The sequence below is a fragment of the Salmo trutta genome, chromosome 7 (assembly GCF_901001165.1).
Source record: "Salmo trutta chromosome 7, fSalTru1.1, whole genome shotgun sequence".
NCBI classification, from domain to species: domain Eukaryota; kingdom Metazoa; phylum Chordata; class Actinopteri; order Salmoniformes; family Salmonidae; genus Salmo; species Salmo trutta.
In genome coordinates this window covers 57,789,226-57,813,094 of record NC_042963.1, presented here as the reverse complement: position 1 = coordinate 57,813,094, position 23,869 = coordinate 57,789,226, and the positions used below count along the sequence as shown (strand labels likewise).

Below are 23,869 nucleotides of genomic sequence, written 5' to 3'. Positions count from 1 at the left end.
ACTATGCCACACTACACTACACTAAACTACACCAACACAACACTGATCCAAACTACACCACACCACACTACACTGCACTACACCAACACTACAATACTCTAAACTACACCAAACTACACCACACGAAACTACACCAAACTACACCAAACTACACTACACTACACCAACACAACACTACACTACACTAAACAACACTGCACCAACACTACAATACTCTAAACTACACCAAACTACACCACACTAAACTACACCAACACAACACTAATCCAAACTACACCACACCACACTACACTGCACTACACCAACACTACAATACTCTAAACTATGCCACACTACAGCACACTACACTAACCTACACCAACACAACACCACACTAAACTACACCAACACTACACTACACATCACTACACTAAACTACACAACACCACACTAAACAACACTACACTAAACAACACTACACTAAACAACACTACACTACACTGCATTACACATCACTACACTAAACAACACTACACTACACAACACTACACTACAGCAATGGTTAAAAGTCTATGTTACCATGAGAGTAGGACATCAGCAAGGACATTATAGCTGTCAACTCAGAAGCTCCTATTTGTGTTACATGGTGCATCTTACATTGAGGCTATCAACGCATGCTAATAGGAAGGACATACAACTCTCTACCCAAGGCTTTTACTACTAACATATAGTTAAATGCACTAAAGAGGAACAGTGGGGACATACCTCCAGAACACTATAACAATATGGAACATTATAACAATATGGAACACTATAACAATACGGAACAATATGAAACAATATGTAACACTATAACAATATGGAACACTATAACAATATAACAATATAACAATATGGAACACTATAACAATATAGAACACTATAACAATATAGAACACTATAACAATATAACAATATAACAATATAGAACACTATAACACTATAACACTATAACAATATGGAACACTATAACACTATAACAATATAGAACACTATAACAATATAGAACACTATAACAATATAGAACACTATAACAATATGGAACACTATAACAATATAGAACACTATAACAATATGGAACACTATAACAATACAGAACACTATAACAATATAGAACACTATAAGAATATAGAACACTATAACAATATAGAACACTATAACAATATAGAACACTAGAACAATATAGAACACTATAACAATATAGAACACTATAACAATATAGAACACTAGAACAATATAGAACACTAGAACAATATAGAACACTAGAACAATATAGAACACTATAACAATATAGAACACTAGAACAATATAGAACACTATAACAATATAGAACACTATAACAATATGGAACACTATAACAATATAGAACACTATAACACTATAACAATATAGAACACTATAACAATATAGAACACTATAACAATATAGAACACTATAACAATATGGAACACTATAACAATATAGAACACTATAACACTATAACAATATAGAACACTATAACAATATAGAACACTATAACAATATAGAACACTATAACAATATAGAACACTATAACAATATAACAATATAGAACACTATAACAATATAGAACACTACAACAATATAACAATATAGAACACTATAACAATATAGAACACTATAACAATATGGAACACTATAACACTATAACAATATAACAATATAGAATACTATAACAATATAACAATATAGAACACTGTAACAATATAACAATATAGAACACTATAACAATATGGAACACTGTAACACTATAACACTATAACAATATAACAATATAGAACACTATAACAATATAGAACACTATAACAATATAGAACACTATAACAATATGGAACATTATAACAATATGGAACACTATAACAATATGGAACACTATAACAATATGGAACACTATAACAATATAGAACACTATAACACTATAACAATATAGAACACTATAACAATATGGAACACTATAACAATATGGAACAATATAACAATATGGAACACTATAACACTATAGAACACTATAACACTATAGAACACTATAACAATATGGAACACTATAACACTATAGAACACTATAACACTATAGAACACTATAACAATATGGAACACTATAACACTATAGAACACTATAACACTATAGAACACTATAACAATATAGAACACTATAACAATATGGAACACTATAACACTATAACAAAATAGAACACTATAACAATATGGAACACTATAACACTATAACAATATAGAACACTATAACAATATGGAACACTATAACAATATGGAACACTATAACAATATAGAACACTATAACAATATGGAACACTATAACAATATGGAACACTATAACACTATAGAACACTATAACACTATAGAACACTATAACACTATAGAACACTATAACAATATGGAACACTATAACACTATAGAACACTATAACACTATAGAACACTATAACAATATAGAACACTATAACAATATGGAACACTATAACACTATAGAACACTATAACAATATTGAACACTATAACACTATAGAACACTATAACACTATAGAACACTATAACAATATAGAACACTATACCAATATGGAACACTATAACACTATAGAACACTATAACAATATGGAACACTATAACACTATAGAACACTATAACACTATAGAACACTATAACAATATAGAAGACTATAACAATATGGAACACTATAACAATATTGAACACTATAACAGTATAGAACACTATAACAATATAGAACACTATAACACTATAGAACACTATAACACTATAACACTATAGAACACTATAACAATACAGAACACTATAACACTATAGAACACTATAACAATATAGAACACTATAACACTATAACACTATAACAATATAGAACACTAGAACACTATAGAACACTATAACACTATAACACTATAACAATATAGAACACTATAACAATATAGAACACTATAACAATACAGAACACTATAACAATATAGAACACTATAACAATATAGAACACTATAACAATATTGAACACTATAACAGTATAGAACACTATAACAATACAGAACACTATAACAATATAGAACACTATAACACTATAACAATATTGAACACTATAACAGTATAGAACACTATAACACTATAGAACACTATAACACTATAACAATATAGAACACTAGAACAATATAGAACACTATAACAATATGGAACACTATAACAATATAGAACACTATAACAATATGGAACACTATGACAATATAGAACACTATAACAATATGGAACACTATAACACTATAACAATATAGAACACTATAACAATATAGAACACTATAACACTATAACAATATAGAACACTATAACAATATAGAACACTATAACAATATTGAACAATATGAAACAATATGGAACACTATAACAATATGGAACACTATAACACTATAGAACACTATAACACTATAGAACACTATAACAATATAGAACACTATAACAATATGGAACACTATAACAATATTGAACACTATAACAGTATAGAACACTATAACAATATAGAACACTATAACACTATAGAACACTATAACACTATAACACTATAGAACACTATAACAATACAGAACACTATAACACTATAGAACATAATAACAATATAGAACACTATAACACTATAACACTATAACAATATAGAACACTAGAACACTATAGAACACTATAACACTATAACACTATAACAATATAGAACACTATAACAATATAGAACACTATAACAATACAGAACACTATAACAATATAGAACACTATAACAATATAGAACACTATAACAATATTGAACACTATAACAGTATAGAACACTATAACAATACAGAACACTATAACAATATAGAACACTATAACACTATAACAATATTGAACACTATAACAGTATAGAACACTATAACACTATAGAACACTATAACACTATAACAATATAGAACACTAGAACAATATAGAACACTATAACAATATGGAACACTATAACAATATAGAACACTATAACAATATGGAACACTATGACAATATAGAACACTATAACAATATGGAACACTATAACACTATAACAATATAGAACACTATAACAATATAGAACACTATAACACTATAACAATATAGAACACTATAACAATATAGAACACTATAACAATATTGAACAATATGAAACAATATGGAACACTATAACAATATAGAACACTATAACACTATAGAACACTATAACAATATAGAACACTATAACAATATAGAACACTATAACAATATTGAACAATATGAAACAATATGGAACACTATAACAATATGAAACAATATGGAACACTATAACAATATAGAACAATATGGAACAATATGGAACACTATAACAATATGGAACAATATGGAACACTATAACAATATAGAACACTATAACAATATGGAACACTATAACAATATGGAACAATATGGAACAATATGGAACACTATAACAATATGGAACACTATAACAATATGGAACAATATGGAACAATATGGAACACTATAACAATATGGAACAATATGGAACACTATAACAATATAGAACACTATAACAATATGGAACACTATAACAATATGGAACAATATGGAACAATATGGAACATTATAACATTATAGAACACTATAACAATATAGAACACTATAACACTATAACACTATAACAATATAGAACACTAGAACACTATAGAACACTATAACACTATAACACTATAACAATATAGAACACTATAACAATATAGAACACTATAACAATACAGAACACAATAACAATATAGAACACTATAACAATATAGAACACTATAACAATATTGAACACTATAACAGTATAGAACACTATAACAATACAGAACACTATAACAATATAGAACACTATAACACTATAACAATATTGAACACTATAACAGTATAGAACACTATAACACTATAGAACACTATAACACTATAACACTATAACAATATAGAACACTAGAACAATATAGAACACTATAACAATATGGAACACTATAACAATATAGAACACTATAACAATATGGAACACTATGACAATATAGAACACTATAACAATATGGAACACTATAACACTATAACAATATAGAACACTATAACAATATAGAACACTATAACACTATAACAATATAGAACACTATAACAATATAGAACACTATAACAATATTGAACAATATGAAACAATATGGAACACTATAACAATATAGAACACTATAACACTATAGAACACTATAACAATATAGAACACTATAACAATATAGAACACTATAACAATATTGAACAATATGAAACAATATGGAACACTATAACAATATGAAACAATATGGAACACTATAACAATATAGAACAATATGGAACAATATGGAACACTATAACAATATGGAACAATATGGAACACTATAACAATATAGAACACTATAACAATATGGAACACTATAACAATATGGAACAATATGGAACAATATGGAACACTATAACAATATGGAACACTATAACAATATGGAACAATATGGAACAATATGGAACACTATAACAATATGGAACAATATGGAACACTATAACAATATAGAACACTATAACAATATGGAACACTATAACAATATGGAACAATATGGAACAATATGGAACATTATAACATTATAGAACACTATAACTATATGGAACAATATGGAACAATATGGAACACTATAACAATATGGAACAATATGGAACAAAACGGAACTAAACTAAATGTATTCTACAAGAATCAATATTACTCAATAAAAACACAACCTTATGGAACTATCCTTAGATAGCTTTTCAGAATTCACCGATAAATTGGACCACAAACATATTTTTTTTTACTCCAGATACAAACTAAGACATACAACCTCCTTACAGCTAATAGCTAGCATTAGCAACTCTGCAGTGTACCAATAGGTCCAGGAGCTAGGCTAGGCTACGGCCTAGCATATACAATACCATTAACTAATAGCTAGGTCCAGGAGCTAGTCTAGCTAGGCTACAGCCTATTGAATACTATACCATTAACTAATAGCTAGCATTAGCAACTCTACAGTGTAACCAATAGGTCCAGGAGCTAGGCTAGGCTATGGCCTAACATATACAATACCATTAATTAATAGCTAGCATTAGCAACTCTACAGTGTAACCAATAGGTCCAGGAACTAGGCTAGGCTACGACCTACCGGTCATCAATGTGTTAATAACTAACAACTCACTAGCTCCTATTTGTGTTACCACACTACGGATACCATTAACTAATACACACTTGTTTTTCCTGTGTAATCCGGGCTGTAGTAACTAGTTAACGGGATTAAAGGTGAGATGGCCAGTTGGGTTAATGCTACTCCTAATCTAATCTAATCTAGTGTTGCCTGGGCTGTATTGAGCTAGCTGGCTTCGACCTAATGGACTACAGGTAGGCTATTACACTATGACACAGATACACACAAACACACACACACACACAAATGCACACAGTCACACACACACACAGTCAAGCACACACACAGTAGTGATGTGTGGGTCAGCTGTTTGTTCACCCGCACAATTGCTAATAACTCATTCGCAACCGCCCGACTTTAGCCTTTATGATAATCCCGCACCCAACCCTACCCCGCCATATAGGCCTATAGAAAATGTTCTGTACAGTAAGAGACGCCAGGAATAAATACTTTTGACAAGGGGGTGCGGGAATTCTTTTTTTTTAAAGCTTAATTTAAATATGTTTATGCTTATAATTTCAGATATTTTGGTAGGCTATTTGTTACTCAACATGTCTGTAATTAGATACATGCAGTTTATCTTCTGTCCCAGAAGACTAAATGAACCCAGAATAGTGTCATAAATCGATGAATGCTTCAATCTAAGTGACATCTATAAAGCTCTCTTTCATCTCTGCTTCACTCGCACAGCAGACATTTAATGCAATAACTAAAAAAAAAAAAAACAGGAAAGAATTTCTCTGCAAAATTTACAAATGGCATTAGTTTGACCGGTTTTAAGGAAATTAAAAGCAGTGAAAACAACACAACATGTTTCTGATAAGATTTCAGGTCGGCTTGGATGCATATTATATACTATCAGCTGTTATGATGCTGGTAAAGATAATGTAGCATCTTTACAGACAGTCCCTAACTGTGGGTGAAATACTATCAGCTGTTATGAAGCTGATAAAGATACTGCAGCATCTTTACAGACAGTCCCTAACTGTGGTTGAAATACTATCATCTGTTATGATGCTGATAAAGATACTGCAGCATCTTTACAGACAGTCCCTAACTGTGGTTGAAATACTATCAGCTGTTATGAAGCTGATAAAGATACTGCAGCATCTTTACAGACAGTCCCTAACTGTGGTTGAAATACTATCATCTGTTATGATGCTGATAAAGATACTGCAGCATCTTTACAGACAGTCCCTAACTGTGGTTGAAATACTATCAGCTGTTATGAAGCTCGTAAAGATACTGCAGCATCTTTACAGACAGTCCCTAACTGTGGGTGAAATACTATCAGCTGTTATGAAGCTGATAAAGATACTGCAGCATCTTTACAGACAGTCCCTAACTGTGGGTGAAATACTATCAGCTGTTATGAAGCTGATAAAGATACTGCAGCATCTTTACAGACAGTCCCTAACTACGCATTCATTCTAATCAAGATGCTGAAAGACATAAATCATAATTCTACACTCCTGTTCCCAAGTCAAAATGTACATCTGGTACATCATTTTACTGCCAGAAATGCTTCGTTTTGCAGGAGTTAATATTATATGAGGCTATGTGAGAAGTTATATAGACCTACAGTCAGGGTCCAGAGTTCAGTTAGGTTACTATTCCATCTGAACAGTACAGTTCCTTTGACACACTGCTACCATCCTCTCACCACTTCACCAAACATTACTCTGGTCCTCCCTTTTCAAGTCTCCCATTGGGCAGCTTTTCTCTTCCTGAATTCAACTCCGCCCCTTTTTCTTTTTAAATTTGGGGGCCTCAGTGGAGCGACATGAACTTTTTCTGCCCTAGTTCCTGAAAGCGTTTGGTGATTGGCGTGTTAAACCTGTGTGGCTCGAGCACAGTTAGGCCCTAAAGCTTAGGCTTGTGCACTAAAGGAAAACCCACAATGTAACCTATAGATATTAACTGGACATGAAAAAGGGCATATATCATTATATGCATTGTTTTCCCTTTATTAAACCCACCAGCCCTTCATCCACACCATGTTTCATGACTCTAAACCCGCCTGCACGTGGATATAACCGCAGGGACAGCAGGTTATGAGTCAACCCGTGCACCACTAACACACACACACACACACACACACACACACACACACACACACACATACACACACATACACACACACACACACACACACACACACACACACACACACACACACACACACACACACACACACACACACACACACACACACACACACACACACAGTGCTCAGGGTCCAATGACCTGCAAGTCCTTATCTGACTGTTACCACCAGTCCAGACCAGCTGAGCTAATGAATACTTTATTGTCCCACTGTCTCTGCCTGCGTCTGGCCAGCAGGACATGTGAACTGTCTCTGCGTCTGGCCAGTAGGACGTGTGAACTGTCTCTGCGTCTGGCCAGCAGGACGTATGAACTGTCTCTGCGTCTGGCCAGTAGGACGTGTGAACTGTCTCTGTCTGTGTCTGGCCAGTAGGACTTGTGAACTGTCTCTGCGTCTGGCCAGCAGGACGTATGAACTGTCTCTGCGTCTGGCCAGTAGGACTTGTGAACTGTCTCTGCGTCTGGCCAGTAGGACGTGTGAACTGTCTCTGCGTCTGGCCAGTAGGACGTGTGAACTGTCTCTGCGTCTGGCCAGTAGGACGTGTGAACTGTCTCTGTCTGCGTCTGGCCAGCAGGACTTGTGAACTGTCTCTGCGTCTGGCCAGTAGGACGTGTGAACTGTCTCTGCGTCTGGCCAGCAGGACGTATGAACTGTCTCTGCGTCTGGCCAGTAGGACTTGTGAACTGTCTCTGCGTCTGGCCAGCAGGACTTGTGAACTGTCTCTGCGTCTGGCCAGCAGGATGTGTGTACTGTCTTTGCGTCTGGCCAGTAGGACGTGTGAACTGTCTCTGCGTCTGGCCAGTAGGACTTGTGAACTGTCTCTGCGTCTGGCCAGTAGGACTTGTGAACTGTCTCTGCGTCTGGCCAGTAGGACTTGTGAATACTCGATCACCTGCTGAGTTGTTAACCTGCTTATGGAGGCGCAGTGTGCTTATTGATGACATGCCAGAGCTCTCTGTCCTTCATACAAGCTGCAGACAACATGCTGTGGAGACCTAGACTAGACATAGTGGCTATGTAGACCTACTGTAGACTAGACATAGGGGCTATGTAGACCTACTGTAGACTAGACATAGTGGTAATGCTGTGGAGACCTAGACTAGACATAGGGGCTATGTAGACCTACTGTAGACTAGACATAGGGGCTATGTAGACCTACTGTAGACTAGACAAAGGGGCTATGTAGACCTACTGTAGACTAGACATAGGGGCTATGTAGACCTACTGTAGACTAGACATAGGGGCTATGTAGACCTACTGTAGACTAGACATAGTGGCTGTGTAGACCTACTGTAGACTAGACATAGTGGTTATGTAGACCTACTGTAGACTAGACATAGTGGTTATGCTGTGTAGACCTTGTGTAGACTAGACATAGTGGTTATGTAGACCTACTGTAGACTAGACATAGTGGCTATGTAGACCTACTGTAGACTAGACATAGTGGCTATGTAGACCTACTGTAGACTAGACATAGTGGCTATGTAGACCTACTGTAGACTAGACATAGTGGTAATGCTGTGGAGACCTAGACTAGACATAGGGGCTATGTAGACCTACTGTAGACTAGACATAGTGGTTATGTAGACCTACTGTAGACTAGACATAGTGGTTATGCTGTGGAGACCTGTTACATTATCATGAATCAAAACCTTTTGCGACCATTAGACAATGTCTAAGAATGCTGTGTTTATTTTCATCTCAGTCCATTAGTTTAGTTCTTTAGAGAACTATAGAGGTCAACACAGAGGTCAATGTAGAGGTCAATGTAGAGGTCAATGTAGAGTTCAACATAGAGGTCAATGTAGAGGTCAACATAGAGGTCAACGTAGAGGTCAACATAGAGGTCAATGTAGAGGTCAATGTAGAGGTCAACAGAGAGGTCAACGTAGAGGTCAACAGAGAGGTCAACAGAGAGGTCAACAGAGAGGTCAACATAGAGGTCAACGTAGAGGTCAACAGAGAGGTCAACATAGAGATCAACAGCTGATGCCTAGTGGTGTCTGGGTACACACTGAGGCTGGTCCCAGATACCACCCTATTCCCTAGATAGTGCACTTCCTTTGCACTACGTAGTGCACTGTGTGGGTCCTGGACTTCCTGACGGGCCGCCCCCAGGTGGTGAGGGTAGGTAACAACATCTCCACCCCGCTGATCCTCAACACTGGGGCCCCACAAGGGTGCGTTCTCAGCCCCCTCCTGTACTCCATGTTCACCCACAACTGCGTGGCCATGCACGCCTCCAACTCAATCATCAAGTTTGCAGACGACACAACAGTAGTGGGCTTGATTACCAACAACGACGAGACAGCCTACAGGGAGGAGATGAGGGCTCTGGGAGTGGGGTGTCAGGAAAATAACCTCACACTCAATGTCAACAAAACAAAGGAGATGATCGTGGACTTCAGGAAACAGCAGAGGGAGCACCCCCCTATCCACATCGACGGGACAGTAGTGGAGAAGGTGTAAAGTTTTAAGTTCCTCGGCGTACACATCACGGACAAACTGAAATGGTCCACCCACACAGACAGCGTGGTGAAGAAGGCGCAACAGCACCTCTTCAACCTCAGGAGGCTGAAGAAATTCGGCTTGTCACCAAAAACACTCACAAACTTTTACAGATGCACAATCGAGAGCATCCTGTCAGGCTGTATCACAGCCTGGTACGGCAGCTGCTCCGCCCACAACCGCAAGGCTCTCCAGAGGGTAGTGAGGTCTGCACAACGCATCACCGGCTGCAAACTACCTGCCCTCCAGAACACCTACACCATCCGATGTCACAGGAAGGCCAAAAAGATCATCAAGGACAACAACCACCCGAGCCACTGCCTGTTCACCCCGCTAACATCCAGAAGGTGAGGTCAGTACAGGTGCATCAAAGCTGGGACCGAGAGACTGAAAAACAGCTTCTATCTCAAGGCCATCAGACTGTTAAACAGACATCACTAACTCAGAGTGGCTGCTGCCAACATACTGACTCAACTCATGCCACTTCAATAATGGAAAAATGGATGTAATAAATGTATCACTAGTCACTTTAAACAATGCCACTTTATATAATGTTTACATACCCTACATTACTCATCTCATATGTATATACTGTACTCTATACTATCTACTGCATCTTGCCTATGCCGTTCGGACATCGCTCATCCATATATTTATATGTACATATTCTTATTCATTCCTTTACATTTGTGTGTATAAGGTAGTTGTTGTGAAATTGTTAGGTTAGATTACTCGTTGGATATTACTGCATGGTCGGCGCTAGAAGCACAAGCATTTCGCAACACTCGCATTAACATCTACTACCCATGTGTATGTGACTAATACAATTGATTTGATTTGAATAGGGTGTCCGTTGCAGCTCATATTGAGACAGACAGTGGGGGTAGATGGCACTTCTGCTGATGGCTGAGGAAGTGGGTGTGTGTGTGTGTGTGTGTGTGTGTGTGTGTGTGTGTGTGTGTGTGTGTGTGTGTGTGTGTGTGTGTGTGTGTGTGTGTGTGTGTGTGTGTGTGTGTGTGTGTGTGTGTGTGCTGTATCTCCAGATGGGGAAACAGGATGTATCATTAAGAGAGAACTTGTCTTCACTCCCCTGACATGTACAGTTGAAGTCAGAAGTTTACATACACTAAGTTGACTGGTGCCTTTAAACAGCTTGGAAAATTCCAGAAAATGATGTCATGGCTTTAGAAGCTTCTGATAGGCTAATTGACATCATTTGAGTCAATTGGAGGTGTACCTGTGAATGTATTTCAAGGCCTACCTTCAAACTCAGTGCCTCTTTGCTTGACATCATGGGAAAATCAAAAGAAATCAGCCAAGACCTCAGAAAAAAAATTGTAGACCTCCACAAGTCTGGTTCATCCTTGGGAGCAATTTCCAAACGCCTGAAGGTACCACGTTCATCTGTACAAACAATAGTACGCAAGTATAAACACCATGGGACCACGCAGCCGTCATACCGCTCAGGAAGGAGACGCATTCTGTCTCCTAGAGATGAACGTACTTTGGTAAGAAAAGTGCAAATCAATCCCAGAACAACAGTAAAGGACCTTGTGAAGATGCTGGAGGAAACAGGTACAAAAGTATCTATATCCACAGTAAAACGAGTCCTATATCGACATAACCTGAAAGGCTGCTCAGCAAGGAAGAAGCCCCTGCTCCAAAACTGCCATAAAAAAATCCAGACTATGGTGTGCAACTGCACATGGGGACAAAGATCATACTTTTTGGAGAAATGTCCTCTGGTCTGATGAAACAAAAATAGAACTGTTTGGCAATAATGACCATCGTTATGTTTGGAGGGAAAAGGGGGAGTCTTGCAAGCCGAAGAACACCATCCCAACCGTGAAGCATGGGGGTGGCAGCATCATGTTGTGGGGGTGCTTTGCCGCAGGAGGGACTGGTGCACGTCACAAAATAGATGGCATCATGAGAAAAGGAAAATTATGTGGATATATTGAAGCAACATCTCAAGACATTAGTCAGGAAGTTAAAGATTGGTCACGAATGGGTCTTCCAAACGGACAATGACCCCAAGCATACTTCCAAAGTTGTGGCAAAATGGCTTAATGACAACAAAGTCAAGGTATTGGAGTGGCCATCACAAAGCCCTGACCTCAATCCTATAGAACATTTGTGAGCAGAACTGAAAAGCGTGTGTGAGCAAGGAGGCCTACAAACCTGACTCAGTTACACCAGCTCTGTCAGGAGGAATGGGCCAAAATTCACCCAATGTCACGTCCTGGCCAGTATAAGGTTAATTGTTTTTGTAGTTTGGTCAGGGCGTGGCAGAGGGTATTCGTTTTATGTGGTTCGGGGTGGTGTGTTTTGGTGAAGGGTCATTTGGTTTAAGTATTTCGGGGTTTTTGGGCACTGTTTGGTTTTCAGTTATTCTATGTCTAGTCTAGTATGTCTGTTTCTATGTCTGGTTAATTGGGGTTGGGACTCTCAGTTGAAGGCAGGTGTTGTCTATCTGCCTTTGATTGAGAGTCCCATATAGGAGGGTGTGTTTGTGTTTGTTATTTGTGGGTGATTGTGCTGTGTTGAGCTTTGCTTTGCAGACTGTCAGTTTATCGTTCGTTTTCTTGTTTGTTGTTTTTGTATTCGTGTTGGATTTCATTAAATGTTCAAGATGAACTCTATCGACTCTGCTGCGTATTGGTCTACCTTTTCCGACGATGATTTCGTTATATCGTCTGAAGACGAAGATACTTGTGACAGAATCACCCACCTCTCAAGGACCAAGCAGCAGAGGAAGGAGCAGACGGCATTCGAGTTGGACTGGCGGGAGAAGTGGACTTGGGAAAAAATTCTTGGGGGTGCCTCTCGTGCTTCTCCCTCAGCGCGTCTCTGGCCTCGTACCATCGCCTCTCCGCCTTGGCTGCCTCAATTTCCCACTGCGGGCGCTGATAATCCCCAGCCTGATGCCAAGGTCCGGCCCCGTCCAGAATTTCCTCCCAAGTCCACTTCTCCCGCCAGTCCAACTCGAACGCCGTCTGCTCCTTCCTCTGCTGCTTGGTCCTTGAGTGGTGGGTGATTGTTCTGTGTTGAGCCTATGCTTGGCCAGACTGTTAGTTGTTGTTAGTTCATGTTTCTTGGTTTGTTATTTTGGTGTTCATTTTGTACTCATTAAATTCTCAAGATCAGCATACACGAACCTGCTGCGTTTTGGTCCTCCTTCGCCGATGACAACCGTGACAGAATCACCCACCACTCAAGGACCAAGCAGCAGAGGAAGGAGCAGACGGCGTTCGAGTTGGACTGGCGGAAGAAGTGGACTTGGGAGGAAATTCTGGACGGGGCCGGACCTTGGCATCAGGCTGGGGATTATCAGCGCCTGCAGTGGGAAATTGAGGCAGCCAAGGCGGAGAGGCGATGGATCGAGGCCAGAGACGCGCTGAGGGAGAAGCACGAGAGGCACCCCCAATAATTTTTTTTGGGGGGCACATGGGTAGTTTGGCTAGGCGAAGGAAGAGCCGGAAGCCAGCTACCCGTGGTTATATGGAGGAGCGTATGGGGTGGAGAGCGCTATGTTTCGCTGAGAAGCGCACTATCTCACCCATACGCACGCACAGTCCGGTGCGAGTTATTCCAGCCCCTCGCAGGTGCCGTGCTAGAGCGGGCATCCAGCCTGGTAGGAGGATGCCTGCGCAGCGCATCTGGTCGCCGGTACGCCTCCGAGGACCAGGCTACCCAACTCCCGCTCTACGCACGGCTACCATCAGGCCCCTGCACAGCCCAGTCTGCCCTGTACGAGCACCCCGCTCGTACAGGGCTACTAGTTCCATCCAGCCAAGGCGGGTTGTGCAGGAGGTAAGATCTAGACCGGCTGTGCGCCTCCATAGCCCTGGGTTTCCAGCTCCTGTCTCTCGTGCGGACCCGGAAGTGCGTCCACCCAGTCCGACTCGTCCTGTTCCCGCTCCCCGCACTAAACTGCAAGTGCGTAAACCCCGCCTCGCCAGTCATCAGTCGTCGGAGCTGCCCGCCAGTCAACAGTCGTCGGAGCTGCCCGCCAGTCAACAGTCGTCGGAGCTGCCCGTCAGTCAACAGTCGTCGGAGCTGCCCGTCAGTCAACAGTCGTCGGAGCTGCCCGCCAGTCAACAGTCGTCGGAGCTGCCCGTCAGTCAACAGTCGTCGGAGCTGCCCGTCAGTCAACAGTCGTCGGAGCTGCCCGTCAGTCAACAGTCGTCGGAGCTGCCCGCCAGTCAACAGTCGTCGGAGCTGCCCGCCAGTCAACAGTCGTCGGAGCTGCCCGCCAGTCAACAGTCGCCGGAGTGGTCAGACTGCGCTGAACTGCCGGAGTGGCCAGACTGCGCTGAACTGCCGGAGTGGCCAGACTGCGCTGAACTGCCGGAGTGGCCAGACTGCACTGAACTGCCGGAGTGGCCAGACTGCCCTGAACTGCCGGAGTGGCCAGACTGCCCTGAACTGCCGGAGTGGCCAGACTGCCCTGAACTGCCGGAGTGGCCAGACTGCCCTGAACTGCCGGAGTGGCCAGACTGCCCTGAACTGCCGGAGTGGCCAGACTGCCCTGAACTGCCGGAGTGGCCAGACTGCCCTGAACTGCCGGAGTGGCCAGACTGCCCAGACTGTCCCGAGTGGCCAGACTGCCCAGACTGTCCCGAGTTGCCAGACTGCCCAGACTGTCCCGAGTTGCCAGACTTCCCAGACTGTCCCGAGTTGCCAGAATGCCCAGACTGTCCCGAGCTGCCAGACTGCCCAGACTGTCCCGAGCTGCCAGACTGCCCAGACAGCCTGGAACGGCCTGAGCCGGAGCCACCTCCTGATATAGGTGGGTTGGGGAGGGGGGGTGTAGCACAGTGCCGTCGTTGACGGCAGCCACCCTCCCTTCCCTCCCTTTAGTAAGGGGGAATTTTTCTTTTGGGTATTGTTTGGGGTTATTTTTTGTTAAGGTGCTTCCGGGGTAGCACCTTTAAGGGGGGAGGTACTGTCACGTCCTGGCCAGTATAAGGTTAATTGTTTTTGTAGTTTGGTCAGGGCGTGGCAGAGGGTATTCGTTTTATGTGGTTCGGGGTGGTGTGTTTTGGTGAAGGGTCATTTGGTTTAAGTATTTCGGGGTTTTTGGGCACTGTTTGGTTTTCAGTTATTCTATGTCTAGTCTAGTATGTCTGTTTCTATGTCTGGTTAATTGGGGTTGGGACTCTCAGTTGAAGGCAGGTGTTGTCTATCTGCCTTTGATTGAGAGTCCCATATAGGAGGGTGTGTTTGTGTTTGTTATTTGTGGGTGATTGTGCTGTGTTGAGCTTTGCTTTGCAGACTGTCAGTTTATCGTTCGTTTTCTTGTTTGTTGTTTTTGTATTCGTGTTGGATTTCATTAAATGTTCAAGATGAACTCTATCGACTCTGCTGCGTATTGGTCTACCTTTTCCGACGATGATTTCGTTATATCGTCTGAAGACGAAGATACTTGTGACACCCAACTTATTGTGGCAAGCTTGTGGAAGGCTACCCGAAACGTTTGACTTAAGTTAAACAATTTAAAGGCACTGCTACCAAATATTAATTGAGTGTATGTAAACTTCTGACCCGCTGGGAATGTGATGAAAGAAATAAAAGCTGAAATAAATCATTCTCTCTACTATTATTCTGACATTTCACATTCTTAAAATAAAGTGGTGATCCTAACTGACCTAAGACAGGGAATTTTTACTAGGATTAAATGTCAGGAATTGTGAAAAAATGAGTTTAAATGTATTTGGCTAAGGTGTATGTAAACTTCCGACTTCAACTATACCTTCTCCGCACCTCACCAGCCACTCACCTGACATGTACCTGCCCCACACCCCGCCAGCATCTCTTTGATCAGGGTGAGCTTCTGACTGGAGAGAGAGAGAGAGAGAGAGAGAGATGGATCGACAGAGAAAGAGGGGGGGAGAGCGAGAGAGCATATGAGAGAGAGAGAGAGAGAGAGAAAGAGAGAGAGGGGGGGAGAGAAACGGGTAAGCAGAGAGAGAGAGCGAGAGAAGGGATGGAGAGAGGAAAGAAAGGAGAGACAAAGTGAGATACAAAGGGAGGGAGAGAAAAAGACAAAAGGAGAGCAAGTCAATACGTGTATGAGTCATACAGCTAGTGACTGAGTCGTGTATGAGTCATACAGCTAGTGACTGAGTCGTGTATGAGTCATACAGCTAGTGACTGAGTCGTGTATGAGTCATACAGCTAGTGACTGAGTCGTGTACGAGTCATACTGCTAGTGACTGAGTCGTGTATGAGTCATACAGCTAGTGACTGAGTCGTGTACGAGTCATACTGCTAGTGCCTGAGTCGTGTATGAGTCATACAGCTAGTGACTGAGTCGTGTACGAGTCATACAGCTAGTGACTGAGTCGTGTACGAGTCATACTGCTAGTGACTGAGTCGTGTATGAGTCATACAGCTAGTGACTGAGTCATGTACGAGTCATACAGCTAGTGACTGAGTCGTGTACGAGTCATACAGCTAGTGCCTGAGTCGTGTATGAGTCATACAGCTAGTGACTGAGTCTGAGAGACAGAAGGAAGACGTCACATGTCACTTTGTGTCTAGTGTTGTAACTAATCTCCCTGTGACATCGGAACACAGACAGAGAGAGATAGAGACACATTAATCATTTACAAGATGGCCAACCAGTCAGCAAGTTAGATAACCACTCACAGTCAATCATTCACCGACCCAGCTCTAGAGACAGAGATAGATAGATGCACGAGAAACATATTCAAGATTCATCCATGCACACACACGGCACACACACAAACAAGAAACTGGACAGAGCAGCAGGGGACAGTGGTCTTAGTAACACAGGGGACAGAGCAGCAGAGGACAGTGGTCTCAGTAACAACACTGGACAGATCAGCAGGGGACAGTGGTCTCAGTAACACCACTGGGCAGAGCAGCAGGGGACAGTGGTCTCAGTAACACAGGGGACAGAGCAGCAGGGGACAGTGGTCTCAGTAACACAGGGGACAGATCAGCAGGGGACAGTGGTCTCAGTAACACAGGGGACAGAGCAGCAGGGGACAGTGGTCTCAGTAACACAGGGGACAGTGGTCTCAGTAACACCACTGGGCAGAGCAGCAGTAATTTTCCTGCGATAGTTTCCAGTATTTTTCCAGAGATAGGATCAGTATTATGTACACTCAGACTGCTACATAGTAATGCCAGGAAATGTGATTTTGTCCACCAGGGAAAGTAGAAATATTAAGAATGCAGATGAATATGAGATGAATATTCAGAATGCTGATGAATATTAGATGAATATTAAGAACGCGGATGAATATTAGATGAAAATTAAGAATGCGGATGAATATTAGATGGATATTAGATGAATATTACATGAATATTAAGAATGCAGATGAATATTAGATGAATATTAGATGAATATTAGATGAATATTAAGAATGCAGATGAATATTAGATGAATATTAAGAATGCAGATGAATATTAGATGAATATTAGATGAATATTAGATATTCTGTGTAAGAACTGCAGATGGCAATTCAAATCAAATCAAAATCAATATCTATTTGTCACATGCGCCGAATACAACAGGTGTAGACCTTGCCGTGAAATGCTAACTTACAAGCCCTTAACCAACAATGCAGTTTTAAGAAAATAGAGTTAAGAAAATATTTAGTAAATAAACTAAAATAACACAATAAGATTACATAACAATAACGAGGCTATATACTGGAGGTACCGGTACCGAGTCAATGTGGAGGCTATATACAGGGGGTACCGGTACAGAGTCAATGTGGAGACTATATACAGGGGGTACCGGTACAGAGTCAATGTGGAGACTATATACAGGGGGTACCGGTACAGAGTCAATGTGGAGGTTATATACAGGGGGTACCGGTACAGAGTCAATGTGGAGGCTATATACAGGGGGTACCGGTACAGAGTCAATGTGGAGGCTATATACAGGGGGTACCGGTACAGAGTCAATGTGGAGGCTATATACAGGGGGTATCGGTACAGAGTCAATGTGGAGACTATATACAGGGGGTACCGGTACAGAGTCAATGTGGAGGCTATATACAGGGGGTACCGGTACAGAGTCAATGTGGAGGCTATATATAGGGGGTACTGGTACAGAGTCAATGTGGAGACTATATACAGGGGGTACCGGTACAGAGTCAATGTGGAGGCTATATATAGGGGGTACCGGTACAGAGTCAATGTGGAGGCTATATACAGGGGGTACCGGTACAGAGTCAATGTGGAGGCTATATACAGGGTGTTACGGTACAGAGTCAATGTGGAGTCTATATACAGGGGGCACCGGTACCGAGTCAATGTGGAGGCTATATACAGGTGGTACCGGTACAGAGTCAATGTGGAGGCTATATACAGGGGGTACCGGTACAGAGTCAATGTGGAGGCTATATACAGGGGGTACCGGTACAGAGTCAATGTGGAGGCTATATACAGGGGGTACCGGTACAGAGTCAATGTGGAGGCTATATACAGGGGGTACCGGTACAGAGTCAATGTGGAGGCTATATACAGGGGGTACCGGTACAGAGTCAATGTGGAGGCTATATACAGGGGGTACCGGTACAGAGTCAATGTGGAGGCTATATACAGGAGGTACCGGTACCGAGTCAATGTGGAGACTATATACAGGGGGTACCGGTACCGAGTCAATGTGTTGGGGTACAGGTTAGTCGAGGTCATTTGTACATGTACAGTGGCTTGCGAAAGTATTCACCCCCATTGGCATTGTTTCTTATTTTGTTGACTTACAACCTGGAATTAAAATAGATTTTTTGGGGGGGTTTGTATCATTTGATTTACACAACATGCACAACATGCACAACATTACACAACAACACTTTGAAGATGCAAAATACCTTATATTGTAAAACAAACGAGAAATAACACAAAAAAACTGAAAACTTGATCGTGCATAACTATTCACCCCCCCCAAAGTCAATACTTTGTAGAGCCACCTTCTGCAGCAATTACAGCTGCAAGTCTCTTGGGGTATGTCACTGGGATTTTTGCCCATTCTTCAAGGCAAAACTGCTCCAGCTCCTTCAAGTTGGATGGGTTCCGCTGGTGTACAGCAATCTTTAAGTCATACCACAGATTCTCAATTGGATTGAGGTCTGGGCTTTGACTAGGCCATTCCAAGACATGTATTTAAATGTTTCCCCTTAAACCACTCAAGTGTTGCTTTAGCAGTATGCTTAGGGTCATTGTCCTGCTGGAAGGTGAACCTCCGTCCCAGTCTCAAATCTCTGGAAGACTGAAACAGGTTTCCCTCAAGAATTTCCCTATATTTAGCATCATCCATCATTCCTTCAATTCTGACCAGTTTCCCAGTCCTTGCCGATGAAAAACATCCCTACAGGATGATGCTGCCACCACAATGCTTCACTGTGGGTATGTAGTTCTCGGGGTGATGCGAGGTGTTGGGTTTACACCAGACATAGCATTTTCCTTGATGGCCAAAAAGCTCAATTTTTGTCTCATCTGACCAGATTACCTTCTTCCATATGTTTGGAGAGTCTCCCACATGCCTTTTGGCAAACACCAAACGTGTTCGCTTATTTTTTTCTGTAAGCAATGGCTTTTTTTCTGGCCACTCTTCCATAAAGCCCAGCTCTGTGGAGTGTACGGCTTAAAGTGGTCCTATGGACAGATACTCCAGTCTCCGCCGTGGAGGCTTGCAGCTCCTTCAGGGTTATCTTTGGTCTCTTTGTTGCCTCTCTGATTAATGCCCTCCTTGCCTGGGCCGTGAGTTTTGGTGGGCGGCACTCTCTTGGCAGGTTTGTTGTGGTGCCATATTCTTTCCATTTTTTAATAATGGATTTAATGGTGCTCCGTGGGATGTTTAACGTTTCGGATATTTTTTTATAACCCAACCCTGATCTGTACTTCTCCACAATTTGTCCCTGACCTATCTGGAGAGCTCCTTGGTCTTCATGGTGCCGCTTGCTTGGTGGTGCCCCTGGCTTAGTGGTGTTGCAGACTCTGGGGCCTTTCAGAACAGGTGTATATATACTGAGATTATGTGACAGATCATGTGATACTTAGATTGCACACAGGTAGACTTTATTTAACTAATTATGTGACTTCTGAAGGTAATTGGTTGCACCAGATCTAATTTGGGGGCTTTATAGCAAAGGGGTGAATACATATGCACGCACCACTTTTCCGTTTAGAATTTTTTTAAATAAGTAATTTTTTTCATTTCACTTCACCAATTTGGACTATTTTGTGTATGTGCATTACATGAAATCCAAATAAGAATCCATTTAAATTACAGGTTGTAATGCAACAAAATAGGAAAAACGCCAAGGAGGATGAATACTTTTGCAAGGCACTGTAGGTAGGGGTAAAGTGACTATGCATTGATAACAAACAGCGAGTAGCAGCAGTGTAAAAACCATGGGGGGGTCAATGCAAAAATAGTCTGGGTGGCCATTTGATTAATTGTTCAGCAGTCTTATGGCTTGGGGGTAGAAGTTGTTAAGGAACCTTTTTGTCCTAGACTTGGCACTCCAGTACAGCGTGCCGTGAGGTAGCAGAGAGAACAGTCTATGACTTGGGTGGCTGGTGTCTTTGCCAATCTTTAGGGCCTTCCTCTGACACTACCTAGTATATAGATCCTGGATGGCAGGAAGCTTGGCCCCAGTGATGTACTGGGCCGTTCGCACTACCCTCTGTAGCGCCTTGCGGTCGGTGGCCGAGCAGTTGCCGTACCAGGCGGTGATGCAACTGGTCAGGATGCTCTCAATGTTGTGGCTGTAGAATTTTTGGAGGATCTGGGGACCCATGCCAAATCTTTTCAGTCTCCTGAGGGGGAATAGGCTTTGTTGTGCCCTCTTCACGACTGTCTTGGTGTGTTTGAACCATGATAGTTTGTTGGTGATGTGGACACCAAGGAACTTGATACTCTCAATCCGCTCCACTACAGCCCCGTCGATGAGAATGGGGGCGTGTTTGGCCCTCCTTTTCCACATTGAGGGAGAGGTTGTTGTCCTGGCACCCCAATGACAGGTCTCTGACCTCCTCCCTATAGGCCGTCTCATCGTTGGTGGTGAACTTAATTATGGTGTTGGAGTTGTGCTTGGCCACGCAGTCGTGAGTGAACAGGGAGTACAGGAGGGGACTGAGCACGTACCCCTGAGGGGCCCCGTGTTGAGGATCAGCGTGGCAGATGTGTTCTTGCCTACCCTGACCACCTGGGGGTGGCCTGTCAGGAAGTCCAGAATCCAGTTGCAGAGGGAGGTGTTTAGTCCCAGGGTCCTTAGCTTAGTGATGAGCTTTGTGGGCACTATGGTGTTGAACGCTGAGCTGTAGTCAATGAATAGCATTCTCACACAGGTGTTCCTTTTGTCCAGGTGGGAAAAGGCAGTGTGGAGTGCGATTGAGATTGCGTCATCTGTGGATCTATTGGGGTGGTAAGCGAATTAGAGTGGGTCTAGGGTTTCCGGGATAATGGTGTCGATATGAGCCATGACCAGCCTTTCAAAGTACTTCATGGCTACAGACGTGTTACGGGGCAGTAGTCATTTAGGCAAGTTCCCGTCGCTGTCTTGGGCACAGGGACTATGGTGTTCTGCTTAAAACATCTAGGTATTACAGACTCGATCAGGGAGATGTTGAAAATGTCAGTGAAGACAGTTGCCAGTTGGTCAGCGGAGTACACTTCCTGGTAATCCGTCTGGCCCGCGGCCTTGTGAATGTTGACCTGTTTAAAGGTCTTGCTCACATCGGCTGCAGAGAGCGTGATCACACAGTCTTCCGGAACAGCTGGTGCTCTCATGCATGCTTCAGTGTTGTTTGCCTCGAAGCAAGCATAGAAGTAGTTTAGCTCATCCGGTAGGCTTATGTCACTGGGCAGCTCTCGGCTGTGCTTCCTTTTGTAGTCCATAATAGTTTGCTAGCCCTGCCACATCTGACGAGCATCAGAGCCAGTGTAGTAGGATTCAATCTTAGTCCCGTATTGATGCTTTGCCTGTTTGATGGTTCGTCGGAGGCCATAGCGGGATTTATTATAAACCTTTCGGATTAGTGTCCCGCTCCTGTAAAGCGGCAGCTCTAGCCTTCAGCTCGGTGCGGATGTTGCCTGTAATCCATGGCTTCTGGTTGGGATATGTACGTACAGTCACTGTGGGGACGACGTCGTCGATGCACTTATTGATGAAGCCGGTGACTGAGGTGGTGTACTCTTTAATGCCATTGGATGAATCCCGGAACATATTCCAGTCTGTGCTGCAAAACAGTCCTGTATCTTAGCGTCTGCTTCATCTGACCACTTCCGTATTGAGCGAGTCACTGGTACTTCCTGCTTTAGTTTTTCGCTTGTAAGCAGGAATCAGGAGGATAGCATTATGGGAGAGCTATGTCAGAACCAATTTGCTATGTAGCTAAAATCTGGGCCAACGTTTGTTCTACACGGTCCCGGTGAACAGTTAAAGGAAATAATCCTGTGTCGTAGAAGGCTATAATAAGGAAAATAACTTTAGTGTGTTACTAATATTTCAGTATAGTGAAGCACTAGGCCTTACTGAAGCATTGGTAGAAAACTAATCAGAGACACAGTCAAACAGTGAGACAGAGACACGGTCAAACTGTGAGACAGAGACACGGTCAAACAGTGAGACAAAGACACAGTGAGACAGTGAGACAGAGACACAGTCAAACAGTGAGACAAAGACACAGTCAGACAGTGAGACAGAGACACAAACAGTGAGACAGAGACACAGTCAAACAGTGAGACAGAGACACAGTCAAACAGTGAGACAGAGACACAGTCAGACAGTGAGACAGAGACACAAACAGTGAGACAGAGACACAGTCAAACAGTGAGACAAAGACACAGTGAGACAGCGACACAGTCAAACAGTGAGACAAAGACACAGTGAGACAGTGAGACAGAGACACAGTCAAACAGTGAGACAAAGACACAGTCAGAAAGTGAGACAGAGACACAGTGAGACAGTGAGACAGAGA

At 42.0% G+C, this 23,869-nt stretch overlaps 2 protein-coding genes across 3 annotated transcripts in view; both read right to left on the bottom strand.

The window, feature by feature from the left end:
• Positions 1–23,869, bottom strand: part of slc25a22a (solute carrier family 25 member 22a) — a 77,477-nt gene that overhangs the window by 10,492 nt on the left and 43,116 nt on the right. Inside the window, exon 6 of the mRNA XM_029759516.1 lies at positions 16,686–16,743. Within this exon, the coding sequence (XP_029615376.1) occupies positions 16,686–16,743 (58 nt within the window). The remainder of the gene's footprint in view (positions 1–16,685; positions 16,744–23,869) is intronic.
• LOC115197726 (uncharacterized) lies at positions 8,495–10,323 on the bottom strand. 2 transcript variants are annotated; one of them, XM_029759517.1, is made up of 2 exons: positions 9,683–10,323; positions 8,495–9,517 (listed from the first exon to the last, which is right to left on the bottom strand). In XM_029759517.1, the coding sequence occupies exon 2, from the start codon at positions 9,337–9,339 to the stop codon at positions 8,557–8,559; it is 783 nt and encodes a 260-aa protein (XP_029615377.1). In that variant the 5' UTR covers positions 9,340–9,517; positions 9,683–10,323; the 3' UTR covers positions 8,495–8,556. The 2 variants fall into 2 exon arrangements, with proteins under 2 accessions (XP_029615377.1, XP_029615378.1); XM_029759518.1 differs by having other exon boundaries at positions 8,495–9,682; positions 9,952–10,323.

Coding starts and splice junctions, on each gene's coding strand:
- LOC115197726 (XM_029759517.1), bottom strand. CDS start 9,339: ATGTCATCAATAAGCACACTGCGCCTCCATAAGCAGGTTAACAACTCA.